Source organism: Canis aureus, chromosome 3 (assembly GCF_053574225.1).
Source record: "Canis aureus isolate CA01 chromosome 3, VMU_Caureus_v.1.0, whole genome shotgun sequence".
Taxonomy (NCBI): Eukaryota; Metazoa; Chordata; class Mammalia; order Carnivora; family Canidae; genus Canis; species Canis aureus.
In genome coordinates, this window is record NC_135613.1 from 40,837,039 (window position 1) to 40,861,830 (window position 24,792).

At 36.7% G+C, this 24,792-nt stretch overlaps 1 protein-coding gene across 8 annotated transcripts in view; it reads left to right on the forward strand.

The window, feature by feature from the left end:
* PATJ (PATJ crumbs cell polarity complex component) overlaps positions 1 to 24,792 on the forward strand; it is a 354,601-nt gene that overhangs the window by 76,032 nt on the left and 253,777 nt on the right. For all 8 annotated transcript variants that reach the window (XM_077892030.1, XM_077892027.1, XM_077892033.1 and 5 more), the window contains exon 17: positions 2,283 to 2,414. In XM_077892030.1, coding sequence (XP_077748156.1) covers positions 2,283 to 2,414 — 132 coding nt within the window. The remainder of the gene's footprint in view (positions 1 to 2,282; positions 2,415 to 24,792) is intronic.

Genomic DNA, 24,792 nt, shown 5'->3' on the forward strand with positions numbered 1-24,792 from the left:
CACAGATACCTTCATGTGTTTTAAGCTTGCTTTTACAAGAAAACTTAGCTCCTGTGAGCAGAGTCATATTATTAGATTATTTTGTCTCTCATAGTGTTTTTATTCTGTACCAGGTGTGTAAGAATTCTTAGTCCATTATTGATTGAAAATCTCTTTTTAATGTTTATCTTTGGTAAAACATATTTCAAGGAAGGGACTCATGTCACTTTTGTGATTCTTAGTATCTTTACTAAAATTCAATGGGGATGAGGGCTTACCTCTAAAGATTGATAAAAATGCCTTTAATCTCATTTTACAGGGTGTGTAAATCACCCAGCTTGCTGACTCAGTGCTCCCATCTGTCATCCTTTACCACAATGGGTAAACAACAGCTTTGAATTATTCTAAATGTCAACCTTGCTGCCCATTAGTTGATTGCTTCCCATTCTGTAGATACAGGAGTTATGCAGGATTGATTGTATCAAAGTGATATATCTTAGGTTGGAGTACAATATCTTATATACCTTGGATGCCTTGAAATTTCTGTAAACTTAGGTTTTATAAGTGTGTACGGTTTCTTAAAATCCTGGCTTGCTTCCCCCCCCCCCCCAGTTATCCCCATATCATCTTGGGTTCTTTTTTTTTTTTTTTTTCTTTTCATCTTGGGTTCTTAAGTCTTATCTGGTTAGGCAGCTCAGCCAAAATTCTAATGCTCATTAGTCAGTGAGGGTATTAAATGCCCCAGGAAAATATCAATCATATTGTATTAGCCATTGAAACTTTACTTTTTATTGGAAGGTATAATGTTTTCTTTTTAAATATCCTTTCCTCACATCAGACTCATATATACAGAGGTTATTGATCCAGAACATCCCAGGGATTTCAAGTTTTGTAATTCAAGAACCCAGGAATCATTCCCATGTTTAGACTCAATCCACACATGGATTGAGTATTGACTTTCCATGTCCTGCAGGGACAGTTTGAGATCTGGACCAACCATAATTTAGAAAATGTTTCTGTACTTGCTGTAGCGTCTTACTCTTCCACATTAGAGGGGTCCCCTCCCTTTGGTTTCATTAAACGGATTTTCTTTTGCAAGCCATTCAAAATTATGTTTGTAGGAATGATGCACTTTGATTTTATTTATGAGGAGCACCCAAAATTTTTAAACTAAATTTAAAAATTATTATTTAGTCTGTAGTTGTATTTAAAAAAATTCAAGGGAAATGCAGTCAAAGATGGATGATTTGCTAATGTATTGAGCAAATATTTATTGAGCACCTACTGCCAGCCAGGCTTTATTGTGGGCTGAGTGGATAACTATTGGTAAACTCCATGATTGCCCACACAGAGTTTCCATTCTAGACTGTCATCTTGTTAGTTGAGGCTACAAAGAAAAAGAAGATAATCTTTGAGCTTCAGAGAGAAGGTCAGAGTATTTTGAGGAAGATAAATTATATGAAAACATAATATGGTGCTATAAATAGTATTAAAAACTGAAGGTTGAAGCAGCTCTTCTTCTGTGTTGTCAACTCATTGACTCACTATTATTTAGCTTCCTGGAACTCCTTATAGCAATGACTCTCCCTAAAAGGAGGGAGGAGCTTGGAATAGGGGGATTTGGGAGTATGAAGTCAAGGAAAATAACCATGGACTTTTTTGGATAGTTTTGCCGGATTATGTCCTCCAAGACTAGATTTCATTATTTCAACTCACTGAATTTTTTTTTAACCAGTTTTTAGATTTACATGATTCCCAAGGAATTGGATTTTTTCCACTTTATTCTTCTAGTGAAGTTTTTCTTGAAAACTTCCAGGAGCCAACAGAAGTGGTTTCTCTTATGTCTTGTACTATCCTCTCTCTGGCAGGCCTCTTTCTGTCTCTCACTGTAAATATAAATTCAGGTATTGCTACTTATATAATATCTTATAAGCTTTGACTTTGTATGATATTTTCATTTTTTCTTAAATTGCATATTTTTCCTTTTATGCTTCTAATGGGATGACAGAACTCATTGAAGTATAAGAGGTCAGTGTTAATATTTTGAGTGAAACAGGTACTTTACATTAAAAAAATCCAACTGTATAAACAGTCTGCATTTTTTAAGTACTTGAATTTTCATGAATATATACTAGAGTGTGTGTGCCCCTGTGCATGCCCCTTCTGAAAAGATTAAAAAGATAAAGCATGCATGCCAATGAGAATTCCCAGTTGGAGAAGAAGCTATGAGATTCCCAATATGTTAATTCTTTTCAGAATTGAAAGGACAACGTTTGAAGCATTTATCCTCTTTGGTGTTTCAGGCTGACCACAATGTAGACATCAATACCGAAGAAGAGGAGGAGGAGGAGTTAGCACTATGGTCTCCTGAAGTCAAGATTGTTGAACTAGTAAAAGATCATAAAGGCTTGGGGTTCAGCATCTTGGATTACCAGGTATAAGAATCTATATTGAGTTTTTGGAGAGATTTGTTTTAAAGGTATGTGAAGTAGTAATTATTTAAGGAATTCTCTAGGGAAAACTGAATGATTTGATATATAATGCTACCACCCAAAGATAGGTCTTATGATTTCCACTGTTACCTTTGCATTTAGTAGTTTTCTTAATTAATGAAATGATGGATGATATAATAATTGAACAGTGAAAGAAGCAGCAGTTTTATACCCATGGATACTTTTAGAGACTGGAGCTTGAAGAATTTTTTTATATGGAGGGATCCCCCCCATTTTTATCGAGATTATTTCACATACCATAAAATTCATGCATTTCAAGCATGCTGTTTGGTTGTTTTCAATCTATACTCAGTTGTGCAACCATCACCACAGTCTAATTTCAGAACCCTTACATCACCCTAGAAAGACTCGTCCACATTACAGTCATTCCCAGCTCTTACTATTCTTTCTCTCCTCTTCACATGAAACTGTTGTTTTGCTTATCTGTTAATCTCAATGAGCTTGATTAAATATAAATGTTCTTCATGAAAATACGTATTTATATTCAACATGAAATACTATGTATAAATTGTATAAATAATACTATTTATCTATATATGTACTCCAATTGTAACTAAAGTCACTAATGCATTTGGGTGGTGGTGTGTGAAAGATCACAGTAGGATATCTATTATGTTCTATCAGTTTACTGGTTTACAGTATTTTTAGACCTGATTATCATGGGGAATTTAAAACTGTTGGCAAAAAAAATCTCTTCACTTTTAAGATGCATATTTTAATACTTTAGTACTGCCTAAACACATTGTGGTTTAATAAAGCAAAATGTACTCTATCAAAGCACATAAAATGCCAAGTGATATAAAAATCAATTTTTTTTAATATAATAAGGCATTCGGGAACAGATTAAAAGAAAAATACTTTGAGCATTATGTAAGAACATTAAATTCCATATTTAAGTAGTGTGATTTAAGATTACTGAAATAGATTGTTCATTTTTGCTGGCATATTTCTGTGCCAGATAACCCTCTCTGTTATTAGAATGTTTCTTTGGAATATTACTGAAGTATGATTTACTGATTCTAAATAATGCATATTTGGAGAAATATTTTTTTAAAGATTTTATTTATTCATAAGAGACACACACAGAGAGAGAGAGAGAGGCAGAGACACAGGCAGAGGGAGAAGCCGGCCCCATGCAGGGAGCCTGACATGGGACTTGATCCCGAATCCCCAGGATGAGGCCCTGGGCTGAAGGTGGCGCTAAACCACTGAGCCACCCAGGCTGCCCTGGAGAAATATTTTTATCAAGAAGTATCACATTGTAAGATTCTAGAAGTTTTTTTCTTTATTATTATTTTTTAAAGATTTTATTTATTTATTCATGAGAGACAGAGAAAGAGAGAGAGAGAGAGGCAGAGACCTAGGCAGAGGGAGTAGCAGGCACCATGCAGGGAGCCTGATGTGGGACTTGATCCCAGGACTCCAGGAGCACGCCCTGAGCCGAAGGCAGATTCTCAACTGCTGAGCCACCCAGGCATCCCTCTAGAAGTTTCTATATTGGTTGATATAAGGGCGTATAAAATAAATTACAGATACCATCTCAATTTTTCTTACCCAATGTACCCTTATTAACTTCCACATGATTAATGATAAATAAGTATTTGCAGAATGATTGATTGAATAAAATTTAGGTTAGCCAAAATTAACTGGAAGTAAATGAATACATTCAATGAGACTTTTTTGTTAACCGTTTTGATAATTAGGATTTAGTTTAGAAAACACCTTTCAGATGAAGTGTTGGATATTCAACTATATTTCCATTATGGTTGGAATCTATATGTATTTAAATTCTTTTTTTTTTTTTTAAGATTTATTTATTTATTTATTTATTCAGAGAGAGAGAGAGGCAGAGACACAGGCAGAGGAAGAAGCAGGCTCCATGCAGGGAGCCCGACCTGGGACTCGATCCCGGGTCTCCAGGATCACACCCCGGGCTGCAGGCGGCGCTAAACCGCTGTGCCACAGGGGCTGCCCGTATTTGAAAATTATATAATATATTATAATGGTGCTCTTACTCTCTTAAATGACATGTGTAAGTTTTATATTTTGAATATTGCCCATGTTAAAGCAGAGAAGTCCTTTAGAAATTAAAAAAAAAAAAAACCTCAATAAAGGAGAGAAAGGAAAAGTGGAGAGTCCTTAAGAGTTTAACCTCTAGTCAACAGAAAAAATTCTTGTATCAGTTCTGAGCTTTACACTTAAAAAAAAAGTTCCAAATATGGAAATTTTTTTCCTCATTGCGTTCATATAGGTATGCCTTAAGGCATGCTTTGGTTTTTCTTAATTTAATTTTTTTATAAAATTCTAGGTTTCTCCTCCCCTCCATCTTCCTCATAATCATCACTACACATGCAGACATTTCTGCACAAATTATATAAAGTAATTTTGCTGCAAAAGAAGTGTTAGATATTCCTCTTGCCTTTCTGCTTCTCAGAGAACTGATAGAAAAATATTTCATTTTTGAAATGCAACTTTGATTCATATTAAAGTGCTTGGCTTATTTACTTCTGTAGCTAAACCCTGGAAGAAAAACATTGCCTTAAACAATTTTTTTCTTAAGTCAATATTAAGAATATTTACTTATTGTATTCAGCACGTATTCACCATTTGTCAGTGGTATGTAGAACTGTTAAACACTAGACATTTAGATGATACATAAGCACAATTTAAAATTTGGTTTTGGGCAAGTTAATTAATTGCATTATATTGTCCCCAGTTGTAATTAGGTAATAAATTCTATAGTTTAAAAAAATTTTTTACAAGGCCAGGTGAAGGTTTTGCAAAAGTCATGAAAGGCCATGTTTTGGCTATTACTGTATTTGATGCACCCTGTATGAATTTATTGGGTAGCTGAATAGGGCTGATGCAGATCTACTTGCATCCTTTTTGCCCCCTTAGCACATTTAGAATAAGAATACTGTAGAAACATCCCTGGCCACAGGGAGAAAGTTTTAGGAGAGTGGGAAAACTTCCAGGTTGTAAAGGACTGCATTAGCAGTATTGAAGAGATTGAAAATTTACTTAGCAATATTAATTTCTCACTAACTTGTTTTTCTCTAGAATAGTAAGAACTTCCCCAGAACCTGACAAAATTTATATACAGCATCTGTTTCATTGGTGCTTATGCAATTTCTTCATCTATAAAATGGGAATAATGTCAAGCTCAAAGGATTGTTGTGGGTTAAGTATACTTAAAAGAAGTAGGAAATGTTAACATTACTATGGGTATGTGGATATTGATAATTATCCAATTTAGAAAATAAACTAAAAAGTCTTGATATTATCTTGAAGGTATAGCCATACTACAATGTATTTGAACCCTATCAATTTGTAGCTATCTAGTTAGATTAGGAAAATTAATAAGTAGATGCCTTTGTTTAGTGAAGTCTACATTGAATTGTAAAATTATATTCTAAAATTAAGTCAACTCCTGATGAGCCGTATGTGAATTATCTAATGTGGATTATGGGCCAGCATTTGCTATTTACATAAATTGAACTGAACCAACCTTAGGAAAAGATGAGTGAGCAGAGAAAGGATCTTGGCCATGGAACTATGGGGTAGCTCTCTGGATAGGCGAAAGTCTGAAAATGCAAAAAGCAAACTGGAAATTCATTTTCATGAAAGGCATTTAAAATAGATTGAGGCAAAGGAAAAGGAGAAAGCAATAGGGAAGAATAGTAAATATGATTCAAGGTATAAGCTGCCTCAGATGTTATAATAAAATGGTAATAGCTTTATTGGCTCTGATTTGAATGCAGGTAGAATATTTATTAGTCTCAAATATTTATTTCTATGTCCTACTCCATGTAGTGGCTAGTTAAAATCCTGCCTTATATGTGTACCATATCAGAAGGCTCATTGGTCACTACAATGTCATACCTTATGGGATAGTGTTGTGGAAAACAATGATGTGCATAATTTATCAAGAACATGAATATGATGGCTTAACTATGTACTCTGTTTCTAAGCAAAATAAAACTTCAGAAATTTGGTTATAACTTTTCACAGTATAATTTCTTGCCAGTTTTTACATATTGTACTTTAGTTATCTTTGTCTTGATTACGTGTAATGTCTTTATTCCTTGGAATATTACTAATACTCGTACTAATCCTAATATTAATACAAATAAAACTAATACAAATCTAATAACAATAGCTAACATTTATTGAGTGTTTACTGTTTGCTGGGCACTGTTCTGATTGCTTTATGTATTCCTCACAAAAATCCTGTGGAGTAAGTACTATTATTATCCTCATTTTTGAAGTGAGGAACCCAAGACACAGAGAGGTCACGTAAGTAGTCCAAATTCACACATTTAGAATATGGCAGAACTGAAATATGAACTCAAGCAGTCGGCTCCCAGAATCTATGCCTTTAAGCTACTATATTATGTTGCTCCTTTCCTTATGAGTGCATTTTCTAACAGGAGATCTTTGTACTAAATATATTACAGCAGATCTTCCTGTTTTTCCAGCTTGTAAAAAATGTCATATCGTAAGGACAAGCTGCTAGATGTATTCTCATTTTGAACGCTTACATGAAAGTTTAGTAAGTATTAAAAACTAATATAGAGTGCTCATATGCATTGTGTAAGAGCTAGTTTTGTTTATTGCTTCAAATGAAAAATACAAATTTAAGAATTCTAAATTAGTGTAACTAATTTGTTATAGGCTGGTGTTCAATAATGAAGCAATTATTAGTTAGTGTGAGTCTGTGATTTTCTTCCAAAAAGCCTGAAATAAATTTGGAATTGTGTGGATTTCACCTTGAGTTGACCTTATATATTAAACATGGCAAGTGGATATTTTCTGGTGTTTTGATTTATGTTGAACTTTGAATAACCCCTCATGATTATAATTCACTGGAAATGTTTGACATTAGCCAATTTTTGAACATTAGCCATGATATTGCCATTCTTAATACTTTTGAATTTCAATGATTTAGAAGATAAAATTTATTAACCAATAATTCTCCTCCATCCACATCCCAGTCCTCATTTCTCTCCCTTCTTGATATGGACAGACTCAATTTTTGCCAAAGTAGATGTTTTTAAAGACGTCAGGTTTTTCTTAGACATTAAAATAAAAATTAGCATCATAGCTAAGCCATGGAAAGGTGATTAACATAAATCCTGTTAGTAATATTTTTAAAAGTTGTTTTAAAGACCAAAGACCAATAATGACTCACTAAAAACAATAGTGTAAATATTCCTCCCTGAAAAAAAGTGATTAATTTTTCTTAACAGAAGAAATGGGTTATAAAGCCCAAATAGTATGAATATAAAATATTGTAGTATTGCTGAGTGTTGGATATGGTATGCCTTACTATTTCTGATAAAAACTTAGTGTGCAATTTTTAGTTTTTGCCTGACTCCTTCCTAACTCCATTAACAAATTCTTTTTAAAAGATTTTAAAAGTTGTAGGAAGAGATTGTGTAAGTTTCATGCATGTGGCTTTAAATTGGCTTTTTTCTTTTCATGCGTGCAACAGAATGATTTTCTCTGCACATTAGGAATGCATGTGTGTATTTTTTTTTTTTAGATTTTTTTTTTAAAGATTTATTTTTATTTATTTATGATAGACAGAAAGAGAGAGAGGCAGAGACACAGGTAGAGGGAGAAGCAGGCTCCATGCACCGGGAGCCCGACGTGGGACTCGATCCCGGGACTCCAGGATCGCGCCCTGGGCCAAAGGCAGGCGCGAAACCGCTGAGCCACCCAGGGATCCCCTTTTTAGATTTTATTTTTAAGTAATCTCTACATCCAATATGGGGCTTGAAATCACTACCCTGAGATCAAGAGTTACATGTACACTGACTGAGCCAGTGAGGTGCTCCTAAAAATGTTTTTAAAATAAGTAATAAAGGGGCTTTCTGGGTGGCTCAGTTGATTAAGCATCTGACTTTGATTTTGGTGCAAATCATAATCTCAGGGTTGTGAGATCGAGCCCCTGAGTTGGGCTCTGCACTGAATAGTGCACTGAATAGTGCAGCCTGCTTGAGATCCTCTCTCTCCGTCTCTCCTTCTATTCATAAATACATACATACATACATATGGCATAAAAATTCAAAGGTACATAATGTATCCTGTGAAAAGGAAACCTATCTCTGACCACAGTCCTTCACTTCTCTTAGATAAAAACTCCTGTTTTTCTTGTCAATCCTCTCAGAGAGATGTTATACATACACAGTTATAAAAGTAATAGGGTTTTTTTTGTTGTTGCTTAATGGTTTTTTAATTTTTTTACACATAAATGGAATATGTCATACATACTTAAAGCACATTACTTTTTATCTCAATTATATGTTCTTTCATGTAGGTATTTATAGAGCTATGTAATTCTTTTTTTTTTTTTTTCAATTTTTATTTTTTTTTTATTTATTTATGATAGTCACAGAGAGAGAGAGAGAGAGAGAGGCAGAGACATAGGCCGAGGGAGAAGCAGGCTCCATGCACCGGGAGCCCGATGTGGGATTCGATCCCGGGTCTCCAGGATCGCGCCCTGGGCCAAAGGCAGGCGCCAAACCGCTGCGCCACCCAGGGATCCCTGTAATCTTTTTAAAAACTGCACAGAAGGGATCCCTGGGTGGCTCAGCGGTTAGAGCCTGCCTTCGGCCCAGGGCGTGATTCTGGAGACCCAGGATCAAATCCCACATCAAGCTCCCTGCATGGAGCCTGCTTCTCCCTCTGCCTGTGTCTCTGCCTCTCTCCTTCTCTCTCTCTCTCTCTCTCTGTCTCTCATGAATAAATAAAATCTTAAAAAAAATAAAAACTGCACAGTATTGTTGATGTACAATTATTTAATCAATTTCCTATACTCTGTGTGGGTATTTCAAATGAAGCTGTAATGGATATCTTTGTCATACTGACTTTTGTAGAAAGGTGGGAATAATCCTTGTGATGAATTCCTAGAATTGCTCATTAGAAGAGTACATATCTTTTAAATTTTGGTACATTTTTACTGGATTGCTTGAATGTAACCATTTGTGAGACTCATGTTTTAGACCACTTAAAATTGATGCCTTCTTATGTAGTGTCATTTCTTTAATTATATTATTCTCCTGGAAAACAAAGTGTAAGCAGGTGCCTAATTCATGAATTTGCTAATGGTTTTCCATAATGTGGACAGATTAAGTGATAGCAATATAGAACTATCCATTTTGTTTCAACTTTATATTGGCAGAAATTATTGATTTTTGTAGCTAAAGGGCATACATGGTTTATTTTCAGACAATGCTATTAGTACCCAAAAGTCTATTCCTATTTCTTCTTCCAATTTTAGTCTTTATCAGAAAATTGAATTTATAAGTGGAAGGAATGAAGGGTTTTAAGTTTTGCTATTTTTAGGTGGATGCTACTAACAGTACATAGTGTTTACTAACTTGTGGAGGTGCAGTACCTTTATATTCCTATTAGCCAATTAGTTCACAGGATCTAGGATATAGAATTAGATAGGTATCAACATAATTTTAACATATAGTAGTACATCTTTTAGTAATATTAAAAAGTCAGATACAAACCTATTACTATTTCTAGAATCTAAGACATGGAGGACAGTCATGTGTTGTAGGTTACTATATACTTAAACTTTCGTGCTCAAGAGGTCTCATAATACAGACACCAATATCTGGGTTGGTTTTTTCTTTTGTGGTTGTTTTTTGTCTTTTTTTCTTTTTAAGGAGTTCTTTGGGTTCACTTTACCTATGTAGGATTAAGATAGTAAGACTAAGAAAAAAGTCGTCAACCTGCTACTAATGGCAGTGTCCATGTTCTTGCAAATATATCATATAGCTTATTGATGAACAAACCACATATCTGCATTGAAAGGTCACTTTTGCTTAGTGGAACTTGGGACTGATAAAGGCTATATGGTGCCCATCCCTGATTCCTATCCACATTTATTTTTATTAACATCAAAGTACTGTAAGCTCCAGTGCCAACTGAGGTGAAGATTTCTTTTCACAGAGGATTTGCTTCCTTTCCCTCTATGGGAAAGTTCTGTATCCTTTAAATCATTTTAAGCTGCTTCATTTGAAAAATAATTCTTAGTAGTGTGTTCATGGAGTGGTTTGATTGTGGCTAGTGGGGAAATTCTCTTATGGCTTAAAGATTGCTTTTCAAGCCTGCGAAGTGGGTGAATGAAGGGAGCCTACTCCTGGTGTGTGGAGTTTGTAGTGTGCTCAGGATGATGACTGACTTCCAAAAACCACAGTTCAGCAAGACTAAAGGCATCAGGAGACCAGAAGCCACTTAATAAGAGATCAAAGAGGCTGTGTGTATATCAGCTTGAAATCCAGATAGTACAGATCAAAAGCTTGCCTTAGCGAGGCAGCTGCAGGGGGATGAAGTTAGCAGGAGGCCGCAAAGATCTTAAGTCAGGCCTGATGTTGAACTTTGCGGGAATTTCATGGCTCCTCTGGAATACGAATTTGGCAAAAATAAAAAAAATAAAAAAATAAAATAAAATAAATCCCATTGTGTCTAATGGTGGGGAGAGAGAATAGAAGGCAGGCAGCAAATGCTTATCAGATGGTTGGTACTTTCTCATAGGGTGGTTCCTCTTTTAACAAATGTTTCTTAATAACTATTTCTGCTTCATACTAGAAGGCATTGCCGAGCAGATCCTCAAAATGGTATAGCTGTTGTATTACCTTTCATGAGTATTTCACAAGTAGCCAAACTGTAAGTATTAGTGTTTGTGGAACAGCCACAGAAAGCTAAAATAGAGGCAGTAAAGATGCTCAGATTTACTGCAAAACCTGGCAATTACATCTCATGAAATGCTGAACATATTCTAGGAAGTTAGTGGATATCAGTTTAGCTGTGTATCTGCCTCCCATGTAATTAAAAACAGAATAATAATTGTCAAAAAACAAAAACAAAACAAAACAAAAAAAAAAAAAAAAAAAACGCTGGTCTAGAGGAGAAACTCATTCTCCAGAGCTGTTTCATCACCAGGCTTCACACTACCTCTCTGGGTATGACTATGTTTCAGAAGTCCTCACTTGATTCTGATGTCACCGTCAAGAACCATGGTAATAGATGGCAGTCCTAGCCTCTCCTGCAGTATGGCAGAAAGACTGAGTCAAAAGCACCCAGACATACTGAGAATTTGTTTTCCCAAGGCATGGTGTTTTGCACTGCTCTGCCCTGGTTGTTGCTGCCATTGGGAGCCCGGCAGTGATCCAGAGAGGCCGTGTTCTCCCCAGTGAGGGCCAGGAAGCGGTGCTGCCTCCTTCTGGTACCAAAGGGCCAATTTGTTAATGATGCATGAAAAGGGATTGGCTGCTTGATCTTTACATACCATTTTCTAGGGCTCAGGTATCCCTTTCAGCTGTTTCTTTTCTTTTCTTTTCTTTTCTTTCCTTTTTTTTTTTTTTTTTAAGATTTTCTTTATTTATTCATGAGAGACACACAGAGAGAGGCAGAGACACAGGCAGAGGGAGAAGCAGGCTCCATGCAGGGAGCCCGACATGGGACTTGATCCCAGGACTCCGGGACCATGTCAAAAGCTGAAGGCAGACGCTCAACCATTGAGCCATCCAGGCATCCCATCTTTTGTATTTTCCTTTAGTCTGATAAGATATTCACCCGTGCACCACTGCGCACATATAGGGTGGTTAACAGCACTAGCTGTTAACGAATCAGAAAGGACCAGGATTTTTACTCTGGCTGTGACTCCCTACTAGGACTTTGGACAGGCTTGTTAGTCTTTCTTATTCTTGGTTTACCAAAATAATAATCTCTGAGTTAGAAATAATATTTGCCTTATTAAAAAAATATTTGCCTTATTAAGTTGTAAAGACTAAATAAAAGATGTATATAAATGCCCACACCTTCCTAGGCATAAAAGAACATGTTACCAGTTACTTAAAAATGATGATGATTCTAAAAAATAGAATCTGAAAACACAGGGGCTATACCTGTTACTCATTCTCTCCTTCAAAAAAGATTGTTGTCCATTTAATATAGGCTAGTATGAGGTATATAAAGATGAAAAGAGATATTAAAGGTCTCTGACAAATGTGTATTAAACATTGTCTATGGCAGGCACTGTTCTAGACATGGAGAATATAGTAGTGAACAAAATAAACCATAGATTCCATGTCCTCATGGAGTTTAAATTCAATTGGGAATAGAGAATAAGTGGATAAATAAAGATGTATATACAAAAGGAAACAGATTTGAGAATAACTCTGTGTAATACATTATGGTTTTAGCTGTGCTGGAAGAAAGACTAAGACTGTGATGATTGCTTCTTAGGATTCAGAGGGGCCTCACAGGGAACGAGGTATGCTTTATAGACAAACAGGTAGTGGACATTCCAGCCACAGGAATGTCCTGGAATTGATTACTTGGTCCTTATTTCAAGTCTTTTTTTTTTTTAAGTGGATTTTTTTTAAGATGTTATTTATATATTCATGAGAGACACAGAAAAGCAGAGACACAGGCAGAGGGAAAAGCAGGCTCCTCGCAAGGAGCCTGATGTGAGACTCAATCCCAGGACCCCAGGATAATGACCTGAGCCAAAGGCAGACGATCAACCACTGAGCCACCCAGGTGCCCTAAGTGGGTATTACCTATCTAAACTTTTGAATTTTATTCTTTTAATGAAAAATCCTTTCAGAAACTTTGTGTTCTTGTATTTTATTTGGAAAACAGGACTACCATTTTGCATGGTAATAATAGCCTGTAATTATGGATTATGTACTGCTTACTCTGTGTCAGGCATTGCTTAAAACATTGATATATACATAAACCGATTCTTTTTTTTTTTTTTTTTTTAAGATTTTACTTGTTTATTCATGAGAGAGACAGAGAGAGAGAAGCAGAGACACAGGCAGAGGGAGAAGCAGGCTCCATGCAGGGAGCCTGATGTGGGTCTCGATCCTGGGTCCCCAGGATCAGGCCCTGAGCTGAAGGCAGTGCTAAACCACTGAGCCACCTGGGCTGCCCCCATAAACTGATTCAATCATCCCCACAGCCCCATGAGGTAGGTCCTATAATCATCTTCATTTTATGGCTGAGGAAGCTGATGACAAGAGGTTGAAGAATTTGCTCAGTATCTCCCAGTTAGGGAGTGGAGCTGGGCCCCTAAGTCTGTGCTCTAGCAGTGAAAGTACAGTCTGCAGAGCAGAAACGACACCGATTTTTCATAACTGTGGCTTAACACAATGATAAATGACAAAAAAATTTCCAGTTGTCTTTCCAGAGAAAAATACTTAGTACAATTCCCAAAGATTTACTTGAGATCGTTTCTGAATTCTGTGGATCCTTGCATTTACGCCCCCCCCTCCCCGCCACCCCCACCTGGCCAAAGCTCTTTAGATACCTGTTGACTTTTCTATGGCCAGAGAATACAAATGGCATGTGTTGTGTTCCAGATTTCCCAGCAGCACTCTGTGGCATTTCTCCTGTACGGTTTCAAAGTTGGCAAAATTTTATTGTGCATGTTATATGCTGCTGCATACTACATAGAATTGATTGCCCATTCAGGGATTTTTCTTAAACATCATAGAACTTTTTTCTAAAGGATGAAGGGCATCCTATGTCCTTGATATAGCCATGTGTGTCTGCAAACCTCCCAGGCTGGAGAGAGCTCCTGTCTTTCAGTGTCTGCTCCAAGGGAGAAAAAGGGCTGAGGATACCATACTGCTCTTAAAACTTGTCTTAGATGCAGAGGTCTACGTATCTGGAGAGGTAGAGAGTCAGCTCTTTATTTTCATTTGTAACTATGTAAGCATGATATCATGAGTGGATTAGTAGTTGATAGCGCTGTTGGTTTAAATCACACATGCTCAGCTGAGTTCAGAAGACAGTAAACCCAATGGTAATTGTTGACTTCTGAGTCTCATATTTCCTGCTGACTTCTCCATCATCATCTTCACAGTGATAACCATAGAACAGTTGACAGCACTTAGGAAGTGACCTCTATGGACTAAGAAAGTGCCTCATACGACCTGTGTCATTTAATGCTTTGCACAACTCTGTGAAATCTGTACTATTGTTCTTACCACTTAACCAATGAGAAACCCAAGTCTCAGCTAGTATTTGTCAGTGCTTAGGCTGAGAATGATTTATTTGGAAAATGAGAATAAACTCCAAAACTAACATTAGAAAAGCTTTTTCAAGTTTGACATGTCTACACTTTCCCTGCATCATGATAACTTTCAACTAATGTAGTTTTTTCCCTGGACGATATTATGATATTTCTTATGTAAAAATTCACTTTTCTACTTAAATATTTTTTGGTAAAATATGCATAACGCAAAATTGACCATTTTAGCCACTTTTAAGTGTGCGATTCATAGTGTGAAGTGTAATTACATTTCAAGAAATGTAATTTTAATAGAAGGTGTGACTTTGTGCTTGAGTACTACTGTTTGCCTAGTGGACATGCAGCCAAATGATGGGATTTGTAGGTCAAGAATCATTGTGTGGTTTGTTTATTTTTCTTAAAACCAGCAAAAGTCCTGGGCCCGGAGTAAATGGGCAACAATTACAGCATGACAAAAAATGTTCAAGATATAAAACATTCAAGCAACAGATCTAATATCCAAGGGAAAAAAATCGAATCGGAGGCTAGAAAGGGATCAGAAGTAAGAAATAGTCTTCAAGAAGTAATTTCCACGGGACTCCTGCTTGAACCATTTAAATTATTATGGCGCTTAAAATAGACTTTAAAGTACCAAGCTATGCAGAATAAAATTATGTGCAAGCTTATGTATTTTCTTTCCTTTTTACAATATATTTTGATTTTTTTGCAAGTTTCTCTGTCCACTTCTCTTCCACTGCACTTTTAATTGCCTGACATGCTGTGCTTACTGTGCTGCTTGGGGACTGTTTAGTTCTATGCATGATGCATGGAAAAATCTATTCTTAATGCCTAATAGTATTTAGGAAGTAATAAGACACAAGGAGCCAGGAACCATATCAGTTTAATCTATCTTGAGTGCACTGAATGTATTTTGTGGGTACTTTGAACATGATGGTGTTGCGGTAATTGGTATGATTTGTGTAATACTTGGCTATATTATAAAATAGTTAAAAATGGGATTAGATTCTGATAAGGTAGCTTGTTCATTATTCATTAAATCATCTATTTATTGCCTTGCATTCACTAAAAATACATTTATTTCTCTTTCCTAAAAGTAAATGCTTAGCTTGTTGGTCAAATCAGAAGCTCTTTTAGTATAATTAATTACATTTCACTATCTTAAACAAGAACTAACCTGGTGATTTTAATTCAGCTAATAGTCCCCGACATGTATTTTGATGCAATCTAAAAATGGCAAAGGAAAAAAAAAGTTGTTTTAAGGTTCAGCATATAAAAAAAGGGCATATGTCATAAATACTTTGTTTTATGTTTTGTTTCAGTGGTACAATACCCAGCAAGTTAGATCTTGTGTAGTCAGTGGCCTTTTTTTTTTTAAAGATTATTTATTTATTCGTTCATTCATTCATTCATTCATTCATGAGAAACACGGGGGGGGGGGAGAGAGAGAGAGAGGCAGAGACACAGGCAGAAGGAGAAGCAGCCTCCATGCAGGGAGCCCGACGTGGGACTCGATCCTGGGTCTCCAGGATCAGGCCCTGGGCTGAAGGCAGCGCTAAACTGCTGAGCCACCCGGGCTGCCCGTCAGTGGCTTTTTTATGAGTTCTTAAAAGACATCACTAACAAAAATCATACCATATTTGTGACCATAGTGTGCATCTTTTTCATTACTGATGCCATGTTTCGAATTAACTTCCATCATTCCCTGCTTCTTATAGTGGTTTTCTGAAATGTTTTGGTAGAAATTAATGACAAATTTGACTCAAGATACTCTGTCAAATTTAGTTATGGGATTTTGGAGTTGGGGAAACAGATTCTAACTGTCATGTTCTCGTTTTACAGTTGAGGAAACTGACCCAGAGAAATGAACTTGTGAAATTATATACGGTCAGGCTGGCACCAAGCTGGGACTCAAAACTTGTCCCCTGACTTTTAATCTACACCCATCCTACCACTAGTGGAGCGAATCACTGTCTTCCTTGTCTTTCTCTCCTATGTACATTTTCTCCCCTAAAAAAATAATCTTTGGATTCTGTTTCCTGATTGACGTTCGCTCACAATGGAAATTTTAACTCATGCCAGCTGTACATCAGAGCTTCTGCAGATCCCTGTTTTTCCTTTAAGATATATATTTGTGTGTGTGCATGTGTGTATGTGTGTGTGTAAAAGAACCTTTCCTTTGCCTTTGTACCAGTTCGTTCTTCCACCTACCTCCAGGATGGAAGAGTTAGTGGTCTTCTTTTTAAATACATTGGTTTCTTTCAGTATTCTCCATTTTAGTAACTTCCTTGATATCTTATTTTGAAAATTTACTTGTGAATTTATTTAGATTTTAACTCAATACTCTTCAGTTCAAATAATGCCACATTTAAGAGTATACCCTTCAAGAAACAAGCATTTTCTACTGGTTGTTGCTTTTTCTCAGTTAACCATTGTTGAGTTGGAGTAATTCTCTTATCAAATATTCCATAGCTATCTACCTCATGTTTTCCAGAAATTAATGCATGTCGATCCTTTAAAATTATCTTTAAAGTATATTTCCCCACACTTCTATAAAGTGTGAATAAATATTTGTGGAGTTAGGCTCAGCAGCCTCATTTTGTGATACTGTACACCACAATACTGAATTCATTGATTAGGACATGTGTTCATTTGTAGAGCACTTTTTATTTCTTAATTGTTTGAAGTTGTTTTCTCAAACTTTTTTTTGCAATCATTCCATTTTGGTGACAGACTCCAGTAATAGAGAAGAACAGTTATTTTGGTGTGGTGACCTATTCAGCAGCACAGAATTTTAAGAACTAATTTGAGTAATTAAATATAGGATTAAAACTATGTGACTTAACCATATTTCTTATCATGAGTTTACTGTAGGCCACCTTTATGTTTTAATAAACTCAGTTGACAATAAGTATCAAAAATTATCAGATAAAATAATTTATACACAATTTTTTAAATTTTTATTTATTCATGAGAGACACAGAGAGAGAGACAGAGAGACAGAGACAGAGGCAGAGGGAGAAGCAGGCTCCGTGTAGGGAGCCCGATGGGGGATTCGATCCCAGGTCTCCAGGATCACGCCCTGGGCTAAAGGCGGTGCTAAACCACTGAGCCACCTGGGCTTCCCCTATGCACAATTTTTTTTATTATTGAAGTGTAGTTGATGTACGATGTTATGTTTCAGGTGTGCAACATAGTGATTAGACGATTCTGTATATTTCTCATTGCTAACCATGATGTATAGCCACTATCTGTCTTCATACAATGTTACTACAATCTTATTGACTATATTCTGTGTCCCCTACTTTTTATTTCCATGACTTATTTTATCACTGGAAGTTTGTACCTCTTAATCTCTTTCACCTATTTTACTGATTTCCCCTCCTACCTCCCCTCTGGCAGTTCTCTGTATTTGAGAGTCTGTTTGTTTAATTTATTTTTTATAAAAATATGAGTAATCATATGGTATTTGTCATTTTGTGTCTTATTTATTTCTCTTAGCATAATGCCCTCTAGGTTCATTGATGTTGTCAAAAATGGCAAGATTTCATTTTTTTATGAGTGAGTAATATTCCAGTGTGTGTGTGTATGTATCACATTTTCTTTATCCATTCATCTACTGATGAACACTTGCATTGTTTTCACATCTTGGCTGTTGTAAATCCCAGAGGAGGATTACTGGATCATAGGTTTTTTTTTTTTTTTTTTTTTTTTAGGGTCTTTATTTTTTTTAGAGAACCTCCATACTGTTTTTGCATAGTGGTTGTACCAATTTTCATTTGAACCAATAGTGTATGAGGGTTCCCTTTTCTCTACATCCTTGCCAACACTTGTCATTTCTTGTCTTTTTGATACTAGCCATTCTTACTAGTGTATGATACCTCATTGTGGTTTTGATTTGCATTTCCCTGATGATGAGTGATGTTGAGCATCTTTTCCTGTATCTGTTGGCCATCTGTATATGTTCCTTAGGAAAATGTCTATTCAAGTCCTATATCTATTTTTTTTTTAATTTATTTAGAGTGGGGGAGAGGCAAAGGGGAGAGGAATAGAGAGAATCTTAAGCAGGCACCACATCCAGCATGGAACCCCATGGGGAGCTTGATCTCATGACCCTGAGATCATGACCTGAACCAAAATCAAGTTGGATACTTAACTGACCAAGCCACCCAGGCAGCACTATCTTTTTAAAATCAGATTGGTATTTGATGTTGAGTTGTATAAGTTTTTTATATATTCTGGATAGTAACCCCTTATCAGATATAACATTTGCAAACACCTTGCATTTGGTAAGTTGCCTTTTTGTTTTGTTGATGGTTGTGTTTACTGTGCTAAAGTTTTTATTCTGGTATAGTCCCGGTGGTTTATATTTGCTTTTGTTTCCCTTGCCTGAGGAGACATATCCATAAATACATTGGTTAGGCTGATGTCTAAGAGATTATAGCCTGTGTTTTAGGAGTTTTATGATTGCAGGCCTCACATTTAGGTCTTTAATCCCTTTTGAATTTATTTTTGTGTATGGTGTAAGAAAATGGTCCAGTTTCTTTTTTTTTTTTTTTTTTTTTAATTTATGATAGTCACAGAGAGAGAGAGAGAGAGAGGCAGAGACACAGGCAGAGGGAGAAGCAGGCCCAATGCACCGGGAGCCCGACGTGGGATTCGATCCCGGGTCTCCAGGATCGCGCCCTGGGCCAAAGGCAGGCACCAAACCGCTGCGCCACCCAGGGATCCCAGTCCAGTTTCATATAGTGTGTAGCTGTCCGGTTTTCCCAACACCATTTATTAAAAAGACGATTTTTTCCCTAGTGTATATTCTTGCATCTTTCATCACAGATTAATTGGCCATACCAGCATGGGTTTATTTTCAGGTTCTCTATCCTGTTCCATTGATCTACTAGACACAAATTTTTTTTTAATTTTTTTTTTCTTTATTTATGATAGTCACACACACAGAGAGAGAGAGGGGCAGAGACACAGGCAGAGGGAGAAGCAGGCTCCATGCACCGGGAGCCCGACATGGGATTCGATCCCGGGTTTCCGGGATCGCGCCCTGGGCCAAAGGCAGGCGCCAAACCGCTGCACCACCCAGGGATCCCGACACAATTTTTATCTGAAATAAAATATGGTCTCTTTGACATTCTGCTGTCAAAATTCCTATGCTATTTCCTTAATGCGTTTACAATTTAGGGTTTTGAATACAGAATTTTAAAATCCAAAAGTTCTTTATTTTGAATCCATGTAGTTAAGTCCTTGTTTACATCTTGATTTCTGTTTTTTTCTGCATTAGAGTAACACTGTAAAGCGTATAAATGTTGAATGTCAGGACAATCCATAGTATAGGTCTCATGTTCTTCTTTAAAAAATACCTCTTGGGGTGCCTGGGTGTCTTAGTGGTTGAGCTTCTGCCTTTGGCTCAGGTTGTGATCTGGGATCCTGGGATTGAATCCCACACTGGGCTCCCCGTGGGGAGACTACTTCTCCTTCTGCCTGTGTCTCTGCCTCTCTGTGGTGTCTCTCATGAATAAATAAATAAAATCTTTAAAAAAAATACCTCTTACTGATGGACTGCCAATTTTATTAAATGTGACCCCTATTCTTGTTCATTTCTTCTGTCTCCTATTTATATAACATTTGTCTTCCCATGCCCTTCTATTGAGCTTGCCATGTTTGGTCGTGCATATTTGTAGTTTTCCTTATGGACCAGGTTCCTGGCTAGAGCTCCCCACATCTTCAGGTTGATATCTATCTCTCACAGAGCCCACATTTCAACTGAACCACTATTCTGCCCCAGGTGCTACCCCTGCACCTTGTCTTAGTTCATGATTCTGATCTCTTTGATCTGTGGGAATGTACACAAATATTCATGTACTGCATTTTATAGACCCTGCAGAAACTTTGAATCCCATCCATTTGGACTAATTATTGTCACATGTTTATATCCTGTTCATTAAAGTTGTCCCTAGCTCACCAAATGAGTAGATTCTTGAGAAAGCAGATATAAATTAAAATTTGGCAAACAAATACATGTTTTATTTGTATGTTTAGCAAAGCTGCATATTCTGTGCTAACTTTATCAGCTAGGTACTGAAATGTAACCCTGTAGAGGCCAAGTGTGATAAACATTTAGCCATGCTGCACATTCTGTGCTAACTTCATCAGCTAGGTATTGAAATATAAACCTGTAGTGGCCAAGTGTGATAAATAAGACTCAGTTTACATACTTTGGCAAGGTAATAAATGTATCTTCTATCACTTTGCCTTCTTTCAATATTAATTCATTTGGCAAATACCTGAAGATAGAGAAGCTGCATCACCTAAAGGCTAAAAGCATAAACTCTGGAACTTGACCAGCTGGTTTAAATTCTGGTTCTGCCATTTATCAACTGTGTGCCTTGGTTAATTTTCCTCTTAGTTTTCTCATCTTGAAAATAGGGATGATAGTGGTACCTACCTCATGGTGGTTTGAAGATTAAATGAATTCTAATAAGTAAGATTCCTAGGACATACCTGTCATGGCAAGAACTGAGTAAGTGCTAACTGTTGTTCTTACTCACCTATGATGGGATGTATTTTTTGCCTTTGATATACTTAACAGTCCAGTAAGGAGAGAGAAACTAAATAGTTTCAGTCATTCAATATTTCAGCTACCATTGAGTACCTTCCAAGTGGTGGTCACTATAGTAGGTCCTGGAAATAAAGCAATAAATAAGCAAACATACCCTTGCTCTTGTGAAGCTTATTTTTAGTAGGTAGCACAGTTAAAATAATTTCTGTAAAATGTCAAGTGTTATAATAGAGAAAAAGCAAGGTGCTATGGATGCATCTAGACCCAACTTATTCTAGGAGGTATGGGACAGCAAGGAAAACTCTATTATTACAAGTGCTATATGAAGTCCTCTTTTGGATTTAGGGATATCACAGAGTAGAAAGTTCCTTAGTCAGCTTTGAGGAGAGTCAGGGAAGCTTCTTATTAGTGGACACACACTTGAGCTGACTCTGGTAGCAAAGATGTAGAGAAGTGGCAATGGGGCAGGGAAAGTATTCCTGGCAGATGGAATGGTTTGTAGGATGTCACGAAGCGTGTTAGAGCATTTCACCATCCCTGGATTTCAGTAGTTCTGTATTGTTGGGACAATGTGTGGGGCAAATGGGGATGGGCATTGGTATGTATGGGGAAAAGCAAGAGGAGTTTACATTAATCGGCAGATCTGAGGGAGTTGCTCTATCAAGCAGCTAGGACTTGATCTTGAAGGCAATTATGTGTCACTGAAATGTTTTAAACAGAGAAGAAATTGTGATTACATTTTTATTTTGTTTTTGAATTATTTTTTAAAAGATATATTTATTCATTTTAGAAGAGCGCATACGATCAGGGGGAGGGATAGAGAGAGGGAGAGAGAATCCCAAGAAAGAGTCAGCCATTTAACTGACTGAGCCACCTAGGTTCCCCAATTTTTATTTTTTTAGAGAGAGAGCATGTGCTTGGGCAGAGGCGTGGAGAGGGTGGGCAGTGGGAGAGGGAGAGAGAGAGAATCTTAAGCAGGCTTTGTACCCAATGCAAAGCCTCATGCAGTGCTCCATCTCACCACCCTGAGATCATGACCTGAGCCCAAATCAAGAGTTGATGCTTAACTAAATGAGCCACCCAGGAGCCTCAGGTTTTTATTTTTAACAATCATTCTGTTAACTCTGTGGAAAATAGACTGATGGAGGCAAGATTGAAGACTGGGAGATTAGCAGTTGCCCAGGCAAGAAATGATGAGAAACTAAACCAAGGTAGTGGCAGCGGAAATGGAGAGAAAGAGTCAGACAGAGAAAATAGAAGATCAAATTGACATGCCTTTGCTAGCAACTCAGTGGAAGGGTGGGGGGAGAGGCATTAAGTGAATGCTTGGGTATATATGGTAATACCAGTCAGGGATTATGGGAGGAGAGGAGTCTGTCAACTTGGATTTCCCCCGACATGAAAACATCCTGTGTTTATAATATCAAACATTAGCGTCACTTCAGCAAATCTCAAAAATTCTTATATGCACTTTTCTTTAGGCAGGTGAGGTGATTGTATTCACTTGTGAGACAGAGCAGTTATCTGGGTTCTCAGGATTTCATAGTTTTAAGTAGTGAGAAGAATTCAAGTCAGATCTCCTGTCTTCTGAGGGAGGTTAACTGTTCTTAATTGATTGTAGGAGTTAGATAATATTTTTACGAGCTGTAGGGAACAACTTTCATAAATGGTTGAGATGAGGCAGACATGTGGGATACTGTTATAACATGTATAATAATATAAGGCTTTTAAATAAAGAAAAAATCCTTCAGAAGCAAAAGGTTAGCATAGTAAGATGCTGTTTCTTGTGTTCTGTGATTAGTCTTTAGCGCCCTCTATTGACTGCTTAGTCTAAAGCAATGTCTTGATATTGGAAAACCGTGTTCCTTGCAGTGTTATTTACCAAAACAGGAAGAATTAGAGGTATTAAAATTGTGATAAAAGATGATAAAAACTAATGGAGACTTTAAAAAAATTGCATGGGATCTGGAAGTTGGGTAGAGGTCTTAAGAACTATCGTTGTAACATTTCGTTTGCTACAACATGAGTATGCTACTGTGGGCTAGATTTTCAGAAAACAGATCTTCCTGATGACAAGTAGGCTAAATCAGGCTGGTTTTTCAGCATTTTTTATGCAGCAAAGCCTCAAGAATAGTAGTCGCCTCAGTAGGCAGTAGCAGCTGCTCTTTTTCCATAGTGCGGCTGCTACATGTGATGACCATGAAAGGAAATGACCGTTGCTCATTAAAGCAACTTCATTCAGCTATGTGGGAAATCACACAGAAAAGTCATCCCAGAAAATGAAATAGTGATTATACATAATGGGGCATCTTCAGAAGTGGATAGTTTGTCTTTTTTTTTTTTTTTTAAATGACAAAGGAGCTACCCTTGAGATCTCTCTTCCAGGAGAGAGGGTGGTAGATTAGACCTAGTGTTGAGAATAACTAGAGGTCTAAGCCTGAATAAATTTTAGTAAGCAAGCACACCTGGAACTAGTTTAAGCTCTAAAGAAGACTGTACTTTGTCTAAATGAATGCTCACCATGACTTTTCTATAATAAGGGAAATCTATTAATCGTTCTATTTCTGTTATTGCCTGGTTAATCTTTCTTTGAAATGTTTCTATCATTTCAGCTGGTTGCATTTTGAAAACCTATTCACCTAGTCAGGGCAAAAATAGTACTTTCTGATTTGGTGTTACATGAAACCGCAGAGATTGCTTGCACCAAGTTAGTGAAATCATTTATTTGCTTTTGGTATATTTTACTGTTGCAATTTTCTCTAAGAAAGTTTAGTAATTATTAATATGAAGTAATGCTAGCTGCTTTCTGTGCATTTCATGAGGGGAATATACTATTATGTAGTTTCCCTTCCCCCCTAATAAAAAAGCCTTTCATCACAAACTGACATCCTAAATGAAGGACATAATTGTACAGCTTATTTATTAGTGTGTCAAACTTAAAATGTAATGGTTTCATATTTCAGAATGAAAAGTGTGTTGTGATTCATGGTTGCCGGTGACAAAATAGACAGCTCTTTTATATCTGCACTGATTGCCTGCTGATATACCACTATACTTTTTTTTTTGTTCTTTTCTTTTCTCTTCCTATGCAATAGCTCCCTCTACTTGAAAATATTGGTGTAATTATAGTTTAACAGTATGTACTTTATTAGTGAGTACTCGTGACTATTTTTACTTTCTATCCTCCTCATAAATATGAGGTGTTATACATCAGAGCGTGTTAAAACATTTATCAAGAGTCTCTTGACCTTAGAGCAGAAAAGCAAGGTTAAGGAAAGTAAGATAAGTTGTATTTGAAGGCATTTTTTTGAAAAGATTTTATTTATTTATTCATAAGAGACACACAGAGAGAGGCAGAGACATAGAAGCAGGTTCCATGCAGGGAGCCTGGTGAAGGATTCAAATCTCGGGACTGCAAAATCACACCAGAGCCGAAGGTAGATGCTCAACCACTGAGCCACCCAGGCGTCCCTGACGGCATTTTTCAAGGAATTAGCTATGTAGCTTTTGTTGATTTAAATATATTTGGTTAAAATTCCATACAGGACTTAAAAATGAACCTTGATTTCTGAAACAGAGATGAAAAGTTCGTCAGCAAACTTCAAAAGAACCATCAACCAATTGAAACTGACAAAACCTAGAACTTGGCAGATTCTCACTTTGCTAATTTCATAGTT